Source organism: Sinocyclocheilus anshuiensis, unplaced genomic scaffold (genome assembly GCF_001515605.1).
Source record: "Sinocyclocheilus anshuiensis isolate Anshui unplaced genomic scaffold, SAMN03320099.WGS_v1.1 scaffold98, whole genome shotgun sequence".
Taxonomy (NCBI): Eukaryota; Metazoa; Chordata; class Actinopteri; order Cypriniformes; family Cyprinidae; genus Sinocyclocheilus; species Sinocyclocheilus anshuiensis.
The window spans coordinates 63,958-75,186 of NW_015544128.1; the positions used below are offsets into that span (position 1 = coordinate 63,958).

Sequence of the window (11,229 nt, forward strand, 5' to 3'; positions counted from 1 at the left end):
CATAGCCTACGACACTCCATAATGCAGCTCTAGGGCCTTTTGCACCGCGGGAACCTTTTCATTGTACCAGAACTAATTGTGGAACTACTCACTTTTTGGCGTTTTCACACCGCCGGAACTGGGTGCGATTTTTAGTGCCGGACTGCCTTTTTCGAGAACCAAATTAGCTCCTACTCGTTCTTCTTTGTTTCTGTTGTTGAATGCCGCGCGCAAATGACGACGCTGTCGACCTGCTTACGTCACTTCTTAGTAAAACACTCTCGGTGCGAGTGCAACCATTTAAATGGTACTGGGAAATAGTTCACGCAAAATCGTCCCAGTACTTTAGTACTGTACATTTAGTTCTGGAACTAAAGCGGTGCGAAAGGCCCTTATGTGCCCCTCAGAAAGTCCTTGCTTGCGAGGTAGTACTTTTTCAAAGATCCTGAAATTTCGGGGGCGGGACTTGGATGCTGAGCACGCTGATTGGTTGAGTTCATGCAGCATTGTATTTCAACCACCATTTATTCGCATAATTTTCCAAATATTACTGTTATTGTATCGTGAAATGTAGTTTTAAGATTATTTCAGGCGAGAATGTAGTTTTAAACTCAAATCTGTGGTTTATTTATAAAGACAGCGCCTATTTGAAAATGTTCTTCGCCGATTTCGGAGACGTGAGCTCCATGCGATCAGCGGGCACTCAGTGCTCATGTTTCCCAACGAGAGCAGCCTCAACTCGGCTAGTCCTTCTGACATTTGCCGCTGGTTCTGATGTCTCTAGTAGTTAAACATGAGATATAATTCGTTTTGGGTAAATCTAACGGGTAATCTTTGGTCTTTATTCTATTAATCTATTGATATGTTAAAATGAAAATGAAAAGAGGCAATACTGTTTGGTATAATGTTCCCTGAACTACATTTCTGTGGCTATTAATATGTTAAAATGAGGTTTATTTATCATTGATGTTGTTGTTGTCGTCTTGTTTTAATTATGTCCTTCTTTTTACATTATCTTAACTTGTGATGTACAGCACTTTGGAGCTACTGTGTAGCCTGAAAAGTGCTCTATAAATAAATAAACAACAAAAAAACAACAACAACCTTGTGGTAGAAAGTTATAGTGAAATTCAAAAGAAATGCTAATAGCTTTATATGAATTTTGCCTATTGCAATGACACTGGTATAAATAGACTCCCTCTGTCCTGGTAAGAACATAGATACCAGTTATACCATAATTGGATGAACTTCCTGTCCGCCATTTTGATTTAAGTTGAAAACCTACTTTTTCGATCTCCTCCTACACCCTTGGGCCGAATTTCACCAAATTTGACTAGGATCATCTTCAGACCAAGCTGGCAAAAAGTAATTGATTTTGTGACGATACACGAAACCGTTTTCGTTTTAACACATCAACGAATTTGCTGGAAAGTGCCAAACTGCATCTGAGGCTGTATCTCTGCAAAGCTTTGACATATTTACACCAAACTTTGTATGTGCCATTTTCACCTCAAACTGGCCATGCCACATCAATTTGGTAACAGCGCCACCTATTGGTCAGGAGTAATAAACCATTCACTAACCATAATGACATTTTTAAAAATGCTAATAACTTTTGATTGCATTAGCCTATTGTAACGAAACTGGTCTCAAAATATTCCTTGGGTCATGCCGACAACACGCATACCAATTATGCCATAGTAAGCCGATCTTCCTGTCTGCCATTTGGATTTGTTGAAAACCTACTGAAAAATCCTCCTCGACCGTTGGTCCGATTTTCACCAAAATCGAGTCATATCATCTTCAGACTGTGCTGACAAAAAGTTATGGATTTTGTCGATAGACAAAACCGTTTTAGTACAGTGCCACTACAAATTTTAGGCATGGTGCCAAAGTGACTAAGGCTATATCTCTGCAAAGCTTTGAAATGATAACAAACTTTGTGTGTGCCATTGCACAGTCTCTTTAAGACAAGTCACGTCACTCGGCGGCCATCTTTGAAACGCCTCTCGGGCATGCAAGTGCAACTCCTATCTCTTTGAATGGGGAAACATCAAATTCTCCAAAACTTCACTAAGCTTACGATTAAATTTCATATTTGAAATCACCAAAGAAATCTCACAACTCTGTCATAAATGGTGTTTATTTAGCTCAAATAGCGATATAAAAAGCGTATTTTTCAGGCTAAGATCAGCCAGTGCACATGTGTAGTCCTAAGCACTCGTCTCAGGACGCTGACTGTTTCTATAGCAACCGGGACTTCTAACGGCAGCTGCAGTGATGCGCTGACTTTACAGATTAGCGATTGGCTCTTTCATTCAGAAGGCGGGGCTTCCTGCGATTGAGCGGCCATATTGAGCGTTGCATTTTTCCCCATTCAAAACTATAGGAGTGACACGTCTTGTGTATTCTATAGTCTTTGGCCATTGTCCCCTCACACAGAACACATTTTATTTAACACAATTATTTGATTACAGCGCCACCTGTTGGTCAAAAGTGATAAGCCATTTAATCACATTACAGGAGGTTGTTTTTATGATTTTTCAGCCATTTCAATTACAATCATCCAAAAAAATGCTTTTATTACTCAGTTGCATTTGGACTGATGCTCCATGCCATGCTTGGCTCCTCATTTTGCCTTTGGAGTGCTTGGCTCCGTAATTGCTGCTTGCAGCTATATTTAAAATATGAAATGGTAATACTACCCGTGGGGAATTTTATCATGATTTATCGTCAAACCAGTAATCGTTACATCCCTATCTCTGATCATCACTTCGGGATCGTCGGATGGGTGTTCGGGGATACCAGAGAAAATCAGATTATCACGCATACTTCTGGTTTAATATCAGGATGGTTTCTTTCATTATTTTGTTTTCTTTTATGACCGCATCCATCTTTTCGCTAGTGTTTTGACTAGTTTGAAGCAAGTTGTTGGATTGTTCTAGTTTTTCAATATGGTTCAATATGGCAGTATAAGACGGCATTTTACAACAATCACCGATTGTGCTGATTCTGACTTTTAAGTTTGGGTTTTAGGGAGGAACGAACGTGCACTGCTGTAAAGGGAAAGAAGTTGCGATAAAATAAATGCGGCTATAATCCCTTGAAGCCAAAATCAAAATAAAAAAATAAAATTAGCTTAATAAAACAGTGTAAGCAGATGTTTGAATGTTCAGTTCTCTCTTCTGTCATAATTATACAGGGCTTTCATGTTGCGCGTGCTGAAGCTCCTCCGCTTGAGCGCGATCTCTTCTGAATTGCTAATAGCAATAATGCATCATAGACAAATGTTTGAATATTATTGCATATATAAACAGCTGGCGACTCTGGTAAGATGTAATTCGCAAGATAATGTATAGATAGCAATAATAAATGAATGTGTTTTCTTAATTTCTCCAGTACCGATAGCAGAACCGTTAATGTCAGAGCTTATCGATACTCCGGTCTTTCATAATTTAGCCCCGGGACAATTAAATACTGGGTTTCGGTACCCATCCTTAGTTGTCGTTATGTAATAATAATCCACAGTATTGCTACAGTTTGTACAGTTAGTATAGTGAATACAGCTCTCTCAGTGACTGCGTGCTGCCATGATGAATCACAAAAATGCCATCTCCGTGTGGATGGAAGGCCAAAACAGAGAGAAAAAAGCGTTTTCAAATGGAAATGTATTCGTGTGGACCAGGCCTAAAAGGTAGAATGGGAAATGATTTTCTGGTGACAACTTCATTCTCATTGGTTTGAAGTGAACCATTATTTTTTGTGTTTTTCTAAAATGTTTAGCCTGTTAACCTGCACCCCCCATTTTGGGCCTCACAGCTGAAAATGACCTACCTAAATTGAAATTGTAACAGTTCCTGACTTCAGTGTGCTACACACAAAATGTTGGTGTCTTTGGAAAGAAGACCTTTTGGGCTTTACCATCCATCATCCAGAGTTGATAATGCTCAAAAAGATAAAAAGTTATAGACACTGAAGTACCTTAAAAAAAAATCAGTGTGGTACAATTTTTTTTCATTTTATATAGCCTAAACATACACTAAATCAATCCTGGAGCAATCCAGAAAAGTAATGGATTGAAAGTCACATCTCATGAGTTTATATTTCAAATCCGAAGATGCCATGAAAAATGAGATTCCTGCAACCATTTTTTTGAGACTCTGTCTAAATATTTAAATGTATTTGAAGGGTTCTACAAACTATTTTAGTCATTATACATACCACCGCATACAGTTTTTCAATTATAAAACAATAGACAGAATCTTAGACATCGTATAAGTGATTTATTTGAGCACTAGAAAAATACAATAAGAATAATTGAGTAATAAAAAATAAATAAATAAAAATAATTAACTATGTATGTCTCTATTTGCCAGACATGCAGATAGCTGCTCATACAGGCAGTAATCACTTGCTGACGATCAATCATACAGATGGTAATCATACAGATGGCCGGCCATATAGTCAATAATCAAACTCTAATGGCCGTTCACATTCACACTGATAGCCAGTAATACAGCCAGTAATCACACGCTGATGTGCGGTCATACGGATGGTAATCATGCAGATACAGCCACATTCCCTACAAAACACAAACATGAAAAATGTAAAAAAAAAAAAAAAGATTTGTGCAAAAAGCCGATTGCTAAGTTACACCCCCATCAGATGACATGCGTCACGAGCCATCAGAAGAGTGGCAGAATTCAAATAAACCAGAATCAAGATTTTTTTACTCTTTTTTTTTTTTTTTAGTGGATGGTCTCATTCTGCTTGTGACACTGCGTGCTACAAAACCATGTTGCTTTTTACTACCAAGATGCAGTTTTTTGAGTGTAAGCTAGTCCATAACGGATACAAACAATAACTCTCCCCGAAGAAATTAGACTTAAAGGAATAACCATCCATATTACAATGTTATTGTTTCATTGGACTGAAAGTGCTCTATGGGATGTTGTTCAGTGGACCCTTACCTCTCTAACTAAACTGGGATTTACAGCAGTGGATGCGTTTATGACTCGTTATTAAGATGAATCTGGTATTTACTGCGTTTTTATTATGCATGTTTTGATGTACACAAATTTAGCAAATACATTCCTTATGAGTGAGTGAGTGACGTGTGGCCAAGTATGGTTACCCATACTAGGAATTAGTGCTCTGCATTTAACCCATCCTTAGTGCACACACACAGCAGTGAACACACACACCGTGAACACACACCCGAAGCAGTGGGCAGCCATTTATGCTGCGGCGCCCGGGGAGCAGTTAGGGGTTCGGTGCCTTGCTCAAGGGCACCTCAGTCGTGGTATTGAAGGTGGAGAGAGCGCTGTACATTCACTCCCCCCACCTACAATCCCTGCCGGTACGAGACTCGAACCCGCAACCTTTGGGTTACGAGTCCGACTCTCTAACCATTAGGCCACGACTTCCCACTTATAAGCGTTCCATTGAAAAACAGCAATCTGTCGTCGATGTTTGAGGCTTACACTTTTAGAATGATATACAGAGTTCTGGCATGAAACTCTAGATGGCACAGTCCGATAGGTCTAACTCAATCTGACCTAATGACATCATCACATGGCACAGCTGACTGGTTCTCTCCTGTATCGGTAGCCAATGAGCTCACTGCTCAGCATTCAAATATATGACTAGGGTTTCCCGTAGCAGTTGTAGCTTGCTTCAGAAACTCTCCACCTTCCCCAGCTCCACCTTTATAGATCTGCTACGAGGTGATTCATGAATGCTATATGGGGGTTATTTCATGTGTTATATTTGCAGCAGCAGTATTTCTTACATGCTCACAGCAGCATGTTGTGGATGTATTGGCAGTAGCAAGTCTCGGTACTTGCTCTGCCACAGCAGCAGCGTAGCAGATCTATTCCGCCAAGACCAAATACATTAACATTGTCATGTACATTACCATGCCAATCCCTTCTAGATTTGTCATGACAGAAATATAGTTTGTCAAGATTAATTTTGTCCCTTTTCATTTAATCTATTCGTAAACATTGACACGTGCAAACAAAGAGCGTTCAGTGCGCTGGCGTCCAGGTGCGGGTTAACGGGTTAAAGGTTTAGTTCACCCAAAAATGAAAATTAGCCTGTGATGTACTCGCCCTCAAAGCATCCTAGGTGTATATGACTTTCTTCTTTCAGACGAATCCAATCAGAGTTATATTAAAAATTGTCCTGTCCCCTCCAAGCCTTACAATGGGGTAAGCGGGTGCTTTTTGTCAACAGTCCAGAAGACGTGAAATTAAGTGCGTGCTTCCATAATAAAACGTCCCTCACACTGCTCCGGGGGGTGAATAAAAGCCTTCTGTAGCGAATCAGTGCCTTTTGTAAGATAAATATCCATATTTCAAACGTATTAAACACTTTTTTTTTTTTTCTCACTTCCGCTGACTTTGGTACACAGAAGCAGTCCCGGCAGATGACATAGGACGCAATTAGTGACAAATGCGGAGAGAGAACAAAATGCCGGTCATAAATTAGAGGCACAAAACGAGGATTTGTAAAGGAAAAAAAAAAAGAGGAGACTGGTTTTCCTTTGAGAAATGCAGGAGCAAAGCTTACTTTAGCAGATGCGCGCACGATGCCTACGTCCTATGTCATCTGCAGGAACAGCTTCCCATACAACAGTCAGCGGAAGTGAGAAAAAAAGTGTTTATTACGTTTGAAATATGGATATATATCTTACCAAAACGCATGGATTCGCTACAGGAGGCTTTTATTTACCCCCCAGAGCCATATGAGGGACATTTATTACGAATGTGGGTGGATGACATGACATGCAGTTCTACCTGTCCATGATGTCATATACTAATAAAAATGGGTATTAATTTAATTCATTGAATGTTTAATGCATATAAAATACACTTTTTGTTTGCATTGACAAATTGTGGTGTGGTGCATTTCATCATATAGTGTGACACTATATCATTTGGTGTGACAATCAGAATTGTGGCAATAAAAATACTTTTTTTGTTATAAACCATACAAAAGCCAATGGAACAAAAAATAAATAGTATCAGCAAGATTCACAAGCATTTTGTTAGATTTATAACAGGGTTTGTCAGAATTATTCTAAAATGTCTGGAAAGGCTGAGGAGAGATGTCTTACTCTGCATGATGATTTAGAAAAATAATACAAAATCTAATGGATCTGCACAAAATAATGTTAAATCTTAAGATAGTAATGATAAAGATTTATGGTGAAGTTAGTTACTTAGGGAGAGTATATCCCAATTTCATTTTATATAGAATAACTTTTATGTCACACCATATGACAATTTTAGGCACAAATGCAACAAATTGGTAAATAAATCCAATTTCCAATACAAAATCTAAAAGACCACATATTTTTTGGGGAAATTCAAGAGTCGGTACAACACAGCTCAATATTTTTTACGCCTAATATTTGAAGTTTAAAAAAAAAAATGTTTTATATGTCAACTACCCATGTGCGCGCATTCAATTCAATTCCATTTTAAAATTTTGCAATTTTCACATTCAATTTTAGGACTACGTCAGCCATCAGGCAGCCTTATCAGTGGCACACGAAATGCGATGACGATGTAAGTGTCATTGCATTTTAATGCTTTTGTTAGCCTATCCAGTTGAACCCACTAGATGCGGCGCTGCTACGTTGTTCATTCAATATATTGCGGAAAACGAGAGCATCAGTGTGGCGAAGATGTTGTTTATGTCAAAACTGAAACCAAGCCGTTCACACAGAATGCATATTTATCACATTTTCTAGAGGGACATCTATCAGCATTGCACTCGTGTCTCGCATAAGAGAGCGGCATGTTTTAGAAAGCCATGTAAAATTAATGTAAGTTCAACTTTTAAAAAACGTCTCAAGACTTTATGGTGGTTTTTTCCCCATCCCACTGTATCTCATGTTTTTAAATGAAGAAAGTAGCCTACTCTTTGTGATTTGGTTTTCGGTCCTTTGTATTAAACCATACAAACATGCATGGTGCTGTTTTTTTTCTAATTGTTTAAGCAACTTTATTAATTATATATGGTTTATAAACATTCTTTGAAACATTATGCACTTTTTTTTTCAAAGATAGTCATGTTATTTTATTACGCTTTGAAGAAACTTGCATAATATTTTGCTCGATGCGCCCTCTTGTGGCCTCAGGAGAGAAGCCAAAAGCTTTTTTTCCCCCTAACTGAAATAATGCCTTTTAAATTCGAAAATAATTCTAATTTTGATAATATTTAAGTAGAAAATTCGAATTTAGTTTCAGTCATTTTGACAGCCCTAATATACACCTAGGATGCTTTGAGGGTGAGTACATCACAGGCTAATTTTCATTTTTGCTTGAACTAACCCTTTAATGTTTATTTATTTTTTTAAAGCTGAAATCATGATTAATCATACTTATTTTTTAAAACAGAATTTAAATTGCATCCAGGCCCTGGAAATCAATTTAATGTGGCAAACACCACAGATATGCTTATGTTAGAGCTGATAAAACTGTGATGAGAATATTGCTTGTGAATAAATTAACAATAAATTAAAAATAATTTTTCTTACATACAACTAACTTTTTACTTCGACAGATGGATGTGATTGGTTTAGTTGTCCAAAGGACAAGCACATATCAAAGTTTAATGTTGAGCCCTGGGGGCTGTTTCAAAAAAGATGCTAAGAAAAGCTGGGATTAAAGTCCAAAACCTGACTTGAAGTAACCTAACAAATCAGTCGGGGTTAAAGCGGTACCATAAATGACTATTTAAGTTAATACATTCTCACTAATTTGATCCAGGTTCAGTGAGTCAAGATAATGTGATGTGCACACTTATTCTTAAGCAGCCCTTTTAATGTCGATCATGGATCAGATCGATCCACCATGACAAAAAGCGAATATATTTGTGCCGTTAAATACATTTGAGATGTGTTTTCCTCCGTGCATATTCTTCATCTGTAAATGTTATAAAGTCATGCAAACATCCATTTTGTTGTCAGCAGTGGGCGAGGCTTACACGAGTAAACGAGTGCTGCTGCACGCTAAACAGACGGAGCGCACTAGAATAAGAGCGCAATAATTCTGAGTACAATATACATTTTGCTCAAATATTTGTTGTTGGACATTGTGACATGTAGAATTATAATCCTTAATATAAGTGTATTTTTATCATAGCAGTAATTGTAAATCAAATGTAAGCTAGCTAATACAGTCCTAATTACTAGCTCAAATGAGTGAATGTCTGTTCCTCTTCCCAGTTAAAATGTAGGCTGTTTTCTATTATTTCATTTTTAATTTAGTGCTTTGAAGACTAATTTTAGATTGTAATGTTTTAATGGTAAACATAGAAGGTACAGCTGTCAGAAATACTTGGACAAAAAAAAATGTATGATGATTTATTGTTTTCCACCCTGATTCTCACCCTCTGACTCAAACAGTCAGTTTTGGGGTGTTTTCCATTTAAAAGGTCAGTGTAACAGCTGACTTTTATGATTGTCTAACATTGCCCCCTTAATAAAACCTCACAAGGAATTATTGTGTGATGAATTTTTCATCAGACTGTTGAGTGGGGAGTTAGCCCACTTTTCTTTTTTTTCCCCCTCTCTCTAAATTTGTTGCATTGTATCCCCTAGGAGACATAAAAATGGCACATAATCGAGGTCAGTCTATTTCTAGATTTCCTAAAATCTGCTATTAGATTTTTTTTAATTAATTGAATAACGGTCAGCTTAAACTGTGTAGGACACCAGCCGACCAGGATCAGGTTTGGACATCCTGGTGTAGGATCTAGCATACATGCATTACATATCTACATGTTTTGATGTTGATTGCTTTGAGCCATTAAACTGGGGTTAACTTTTATTTGTTTGTTTTTCCATTTTAGACTTAACGGTGCTGAAAGAGGAGAGGGAAGGACTGAATGAAACTGAAGAGAAAGATCAGTATGAGAATATTCATGATTCCATAACTGGAGAAAAATCTTTTTGCTCCTTACAGTCTGAAAAGACTTCCACACGAAAAACAGATCAAAAGACGGGAACTAAGAGTTATTTCACTTGCCTTCAGTGTGGAAAGAGTTTCAGTCAACAAGGAAGGCTTAAAAGCCACATGAGAACCCACACTGGAGAGAAGCCTTTCACCTGCCAACAGTGTGGAAAGAGTTTCAGTCAACAAGGAACGCTTAAAAGCCACATGAGAACCCACACTGGAGAGAAGCCTTTTACCTGCCAACAGTGTGGAAAGAGTTTCAGTCAACAAGGAAATCTTAAAAGCCACATGAGAACCCACACTGGAGAGAAGAAGACTTTCACCTGCCAACAGTGTGGAAAGAGTTTCAGTCAACAAGGAACGCTTAAAAGCCACATGAGAACCCACACTGGAGAGAAGCCTTTCACCTGCCAACAGTGTGGAAAGAGTTTCACTCTAAAAAAAACCCTTAATAGGCACATGAAAGTTCACACTGGAGAGAAGCCTTTCATCTGCAAACAGTGTGGAAAGAGTTTCAGTCAACAAGGAAGGCTTAAAAGCCACATGAGAATGCACACTGGAGAGAAGCCTTTCACCTGCCAACAGTGTGGAAAGAGTTTCAGTCAACAAGGAAAGCTTAAAATCCACATGAGAACGCACACTGGAGAGAAGCCTTTCACCTGCCAACAGTGTGGAAAGAGTTTCAGTCAACAAGGAAGGCTTAAAAGCCACATGAGAACGCACACTGGAGAGAAGCCTTTCACCTGCCAACAGTGTGGAAAGAGTTTCAGTCAACAAGGAAAGCTTAAAAGCCACATGAGAACCCACACTGGAGAGAAGCCTTTTACCTGCCAACAGTGTGGAAAGAGTTTCAGTCAACAAAGAAACCTTAAAAGCCACATGAGAACCCACACTGGAGAGAAGCCTTTCACCTGCCAACAGTGTGGAAAGAGTTTCAGTCAACAAGGAAGGCTTAAAAGCCACATGAGAACCCACACTGGAGAGAAGCCTTTCACCTGCCAACAGTGTGGAAAGAGTTTCACTCTAAAAAAAACCCTTAATAGGCACATGAAAACGCACACTGGAGAGAAGCCTTTCACATGCTGTCAGTGTGGAAGAAGTTTCAGTAATCATGGAAACCTTAAAAGCCACATGAAAGTTCACACTGGAGAGAAGCCTTTCATCTGCAAACAGTGTGGAAAGAGTTTCAGTCAACAAGGAAAGCTTAAAAGCCACATGAGAACCCACACTGGAGAGAAGCCTTTTACCTGCCAACAGTGTGGAAAGAGTTTCAGTCAACAAG

At 38.5% G+C, this 11,229-nt stretch overlaps 1 protein-coding gene across 1 annotated transcript in view; it reads left to right on the top strand.

Annotated features, from left to right (window-relative positions):
- The first annotated feature begins 9,819 nt into the window (after nt 1–9,819).
- LOC107694841 (oocyte zinc finger protein XlCOF6-like) overlaps nt 9,820–11,229 on the top strand; it is a 5,627-nt gene continuing 4,217 nt past the window's right edge. Inside the window, exon 1 of the mRNA XM_016494541.1 lies at nt 9,820–11,224. Coding sequence (XP_016350027.1) covers nt 10,068–11,224 — 1,157 coding nt within the window. The 5' untranslated portion in view covers nt 9,820–10,067. The remainder of the gene's footprint in view (nt 11,225–11,229) is intronic.